Source organism: Zosterops lateralis (genome assembly GCF_965231275.1).
Source record: "Zosterops lateralis genome assembly, chromosome: 3".
Classification (NCBI taxonomy): domain Eukaryota; kingdom Metazoa; phylum Chordata; class Aves; order Passeriformes; family Zosteropidae; genus Zosterops; species Zosterops lateralis.
This window is the reverse complement of record NC_139764.1, coordinates 59051474-59055680: the sequence shown is the minus strand read 5'-3', so window position 1 is coordinate 59055680 and position 4207 is coordinate 59051474. Positions and strand designations below refer to the sequence as shown.

General features: G+C 37.4%; 1 protein-coding gene across 1 annotated transcript; it reads left to right on the top strand.

Annotated features, from left to right (window-relative positions):
* Nucleotides 1-489: 489 nt before the first annotated feature.
* On the top strand, nt 490-3614 carry TMEM200A (transmembrane protein 200A; the record flags this gene model as incomplete). The annotated part of the gene is made up of 1 exon (XM_083858501.1): nt 490-3614. The coding sequence occupies one exon, from the start codon at nt 490-492 to the stop codon at nt 1957-1959; it is 1470 nt and encodes a 489-aa protein (XP_083714627.1). The 3' UTR covers nt 1960-3614.
* Nucleotides 3615-4207: the final 593 nt, after the last annotated feature.

The following is a 4207-nucleotide window of genomic DNA, read 5'->3' as shown; positions in this document are numbered from 1 at the left end:
TGTGAAGGGGAAATGTAGACTGAAGTGTATTCAGAGTCACTGTGTCTCAGAAGTTTTAAAAAGAGCTAGTGTCTAAAGTGCTAAAATTATCAACAAGGTAATAATATATTATTGACTTTTCTGCAGACCAGTCCAGAGATAAATTATCTCTTAAGACTTTTGGATATTTTATCTTTAGTCCTGATACATCACCACTAAGAGCACTAGGTTTACTGTCTGTATCACTGATGGAAGCTTTATTATCTAGATTTACAGCAAAAAAACACTTCTGGAAAATCATTTTTTTTAGGATACCATGTGAATCTCAAAACTGCTGTTATGTCACAACTGGAGCTATAGTAGTAACTTTTTTATAGTCAGGAATGTTTTAATTATGAAGAAATATTTGGATATTAACAAAAAGCTATTTATATTTGTAGAGAAAATCTTTGTTTGCCTCAACATTTCTGCTTTTTTCTCTTTTTTTTCTCCAGGGCACAATATAGAACTATGATAGCAACCGGAGGAGTCATAACAGGACTGGCTGCCTTAAAAAGGCAGGACTCTGCCAGATCTCAGCAACATGTAAATCTTGCTGGAGTACCAGTTCCTGAGGAGAAGAAACCAGTTAGACGCCGGCCCAGGACAGATGTAGTAATTGTCAGGGGCAAAATCCGTCTCTATTCTCCATCAGGATTCTTTCTTGTTTTGGGAGTGCTTATCGCATTCTTTGGAATTGCAATGGCCATCCTTGGATACTGGCCTCAGAAGGAACAGCTCTTAGGATCTGAAGATAATCCATCTGTAAATGAGACCCGGACCCCAAGAAGTCAAGGAAGCATTTTACTTCGCTTCTTTGAACAGCACATGCACTCGAATAAGATGAAAATGCTGGGCCCTTTCACTATGGGCATTGGAATCTTCATTTTTATTTGTGCAAATGCCATTCTGCATGAAAACCGTGATAAGGAAACAAAAATAATACACATGAGAGACATATACTCCACTGTAATAGACATCCATACCCTGAAGATCAGGGAACAAAAGCAGCTGTGTGGTGCCTTCACTGGCTTGTTGGGGGAAGGAGAACTCCGGCACAGCGGGAGCTCCTGTGCATCACGGCTGGCTGCAAACACGGTTGCGCCTTTTTCTGGCTTCAAGAGTAATCTTAAAATGGATAGCTCTGCTGAAGAAGATGAGATTACCCTCAATGAAGATAGGACCACTAGTAGCCTCCTGCCACCTCTGCTGGCTGAGCAGTCCAGTTCAGTCTTTGGACTTTACCCTCACTCCAGCAAGGTTTCAGATGACAAAAACACTATAAAGTGTGAAACAAAATCCATTGTATCTTCTTCCATTAGTGCTTTCACACTGCCAGTAATTAAACTGAATAACTGTGTTATTGATGAACCCAGTATAGACAATATAACTGAGGACTCAGAGATCACCAGGAGTCAGTCTAGAAATCTGTCAATGGATTCTCTGGCCATTCCACTACCTGATACCAATGAATCCTACAGACCAACTGCTTCCATGCTGCCGCGACACAATTCATTTGTGGACGCTCCTTCTGATCCATTCAAATCTTCTATGACTCTCGGACCAAGCACAGGAAAGCTTTTATCTCCTGGTGCTGCCAGGAAGCAGTTTGGTTCCAACACATCTTTGCATCTTCTGACTTCACATTCTAAGTCCTTGGACTTGGACAGGGGTCCGTCTACGCTCACTGTCCAAGCTGAACAAAGGAAACACCCCAGCTGGCCCAGGCTGGATCGGAGCAACAGTAAAGGCTATATGAAACTAGAAAACAAGGAGGACCCAATGGATAGGTTACTTGTGCCACAAGCAGCAGTCAAGAAAGACTTTACTAATAAGGAAAAGCTTCTTATGATATCAAGATCTCATAATAATTTGAGTTTTGAACACGATGAGTTTTTGAGTAACAACCTGAAGCGAGGAACTTCTGAAACAAGATTTTAATGTTTAAATTACAATTTAGAAGATGTCACACAGTATTTTTTAAAAAAGCATTTTGACAAGTGTTTCCTTTTCAGTGAGACTGTACAAGCCTGTTCTTAACCAAATGCTTAATAGCTCATTAAAATTGGCTTGTGCAAACAGAGATCTTCATCTTTGTAATACCAGGACTTTCTTGTTGTAGTAACATTTGGTTGCAATACTGTGCATTATCATTGCTCGGACAGTTTTGTTACGACTGATTCCAATTATTCCCAAGTCACTATCTCTTTTGTTCTATATAGGCATGTTTCTTTTCACCAGTTTGACTCCAGGAGGCTGCATTAGGAAAAAAACTCAGTTTACCTGTAAGTTCTCTTGATTTAAAGACTGCAAGAGACTGAAAGCCATGGTCTTGTGGTCTAGAATGGGAAGTGAGCAGGAGCACATACTGGAACTGTCAAATCCAGGCCTTTATTCCTAGGTGTTGTCTTTCACATGCAGTACATCTCAGTAACTGCAGTCTTGCCATTGTCATTGTGAGAAACTTGTTTACATACTGGGGTGGGTGGATAGAAAAGAGTGGATATATTAAAACCATTTTTGTGAATTCACTGTAATTGATCAAGCTGAATACCAGTGTTGTGAATTATTAACTATGCTTTGTACAATAATCTTTCTACATCCATTGTAATTTAATCCTGTAATTCTGGAAAAGCATATATAAAGTAAAAAATCTGAATTTTTTCTGGGATTAAGTCTCTAAACCACTTTGATTGGCAGCTGTTTTAAAGTCAAAATAGATTCAGTTAAAATCTTAGGAAGATGATGAATGCCAACAGGATTTTAGAAACATGGTGTGTAATAAGATGATACTGTAACTTGTATCTGAAGACGATAATGGAGACTGAATATATTATTGCCTCTCATTACAATAACAAGATGCAAAATAACTAGATCTCTATGTTCAAAATACTGATACAAAGCATACAATTCAGTACGTAGACTAACATAGTATGAAAACCCCTTGCGTAAATTTTGATTTATGTGTTCCACATAATTAGTGGTGTGATAGTTTATCGAAGCCTTAGCTGTGTCAATTGGCATTACAAGATTTTGCAAAAGAAATTGACATTTAAAATAATGTTTTTCTCAGCAAAGCAAGCTTCACAGTTGACAGTTTAGGCTATTGCTAAAGAAAAGGAGAATTGGAATGTGAATATCAGAAGGTTTTCATGTATTTCATTGCTGTTTAGGCCATGATCCTGCCATTACAGCCATGCTAGAGAATGCCCCTTCAAAGCTGCAAGGCTCACCCAACAGGATGTTGGTCTTAATTGGTTAGATTGGATATATTCACTTACCCTAAATACTCAGGAATTATTTTTAATGGCTTTTCCCAAAAAGAATCAAGCTTGTTAAAATGTTGTAATTTCTCAATTGCTTAGATTATGAAAGATTGAGGATAAAATACTCTTTCTTTTGTTTTTTGTTTTTGTTTTTTGTTTTTTTTTTAATGTTCAGCTCCGTATTTCAACTGCGCAATGTTTATGTATCAGGAGCATTACTTGCTCAGTGAGTTGAAGGCATAGTGTTAACTGTTAGAACCTCAAGCCTGTATATTGTAACAGAGTTGGCTAAATATTTTGCTATGAAGCTTTTAATAACTCACTGGTTTGTGTTCTTAAGACATTTGCTATTTTTTGCAATAAAATGTCTCTCTACACATATCCATTGTAAGACCTGTTTTTTCCTTGTCTACACGTGGAAAGGCTGAATGCTTTTTTATCCGTGAAATGTATTCAACGTGGTTTTGCTACAAGAAACTTTTTATATGAAGAACGTCCTGCTCTTTTTAGTTTGGCAGTAAGTATTATTATAAAAATGGAAAACACTATTAAAGACATGAGTGATGTAAGCTTTTTATTTCCTTAATAGCTACCTTAAATCACAGCTTAAAAGACGTTCCACATACTATCGTATATGGGAATGGTAGTTCCTTTGTAAGTATAGCAGGGGATGAGCTTTTAATTTTAACACAGATAATAGGTACTGAAAAACGTACTCACTTGGGAAAAATTTACCAAGGTAAAGCTATCAAAATAGCCCCATGTAAAGAAACTTCATGGTTGACAGAGTAACTACAAAAGATATTCCCATATTAACATAAAATTAAGTATTTAATTCAGATAATCACAGGACTGTTGAGGTTGAAAGGGATCTATGGAAGTCGTCTTGTCCACCCCCATCCTGCTCAAGCAGGGCTGTCTCA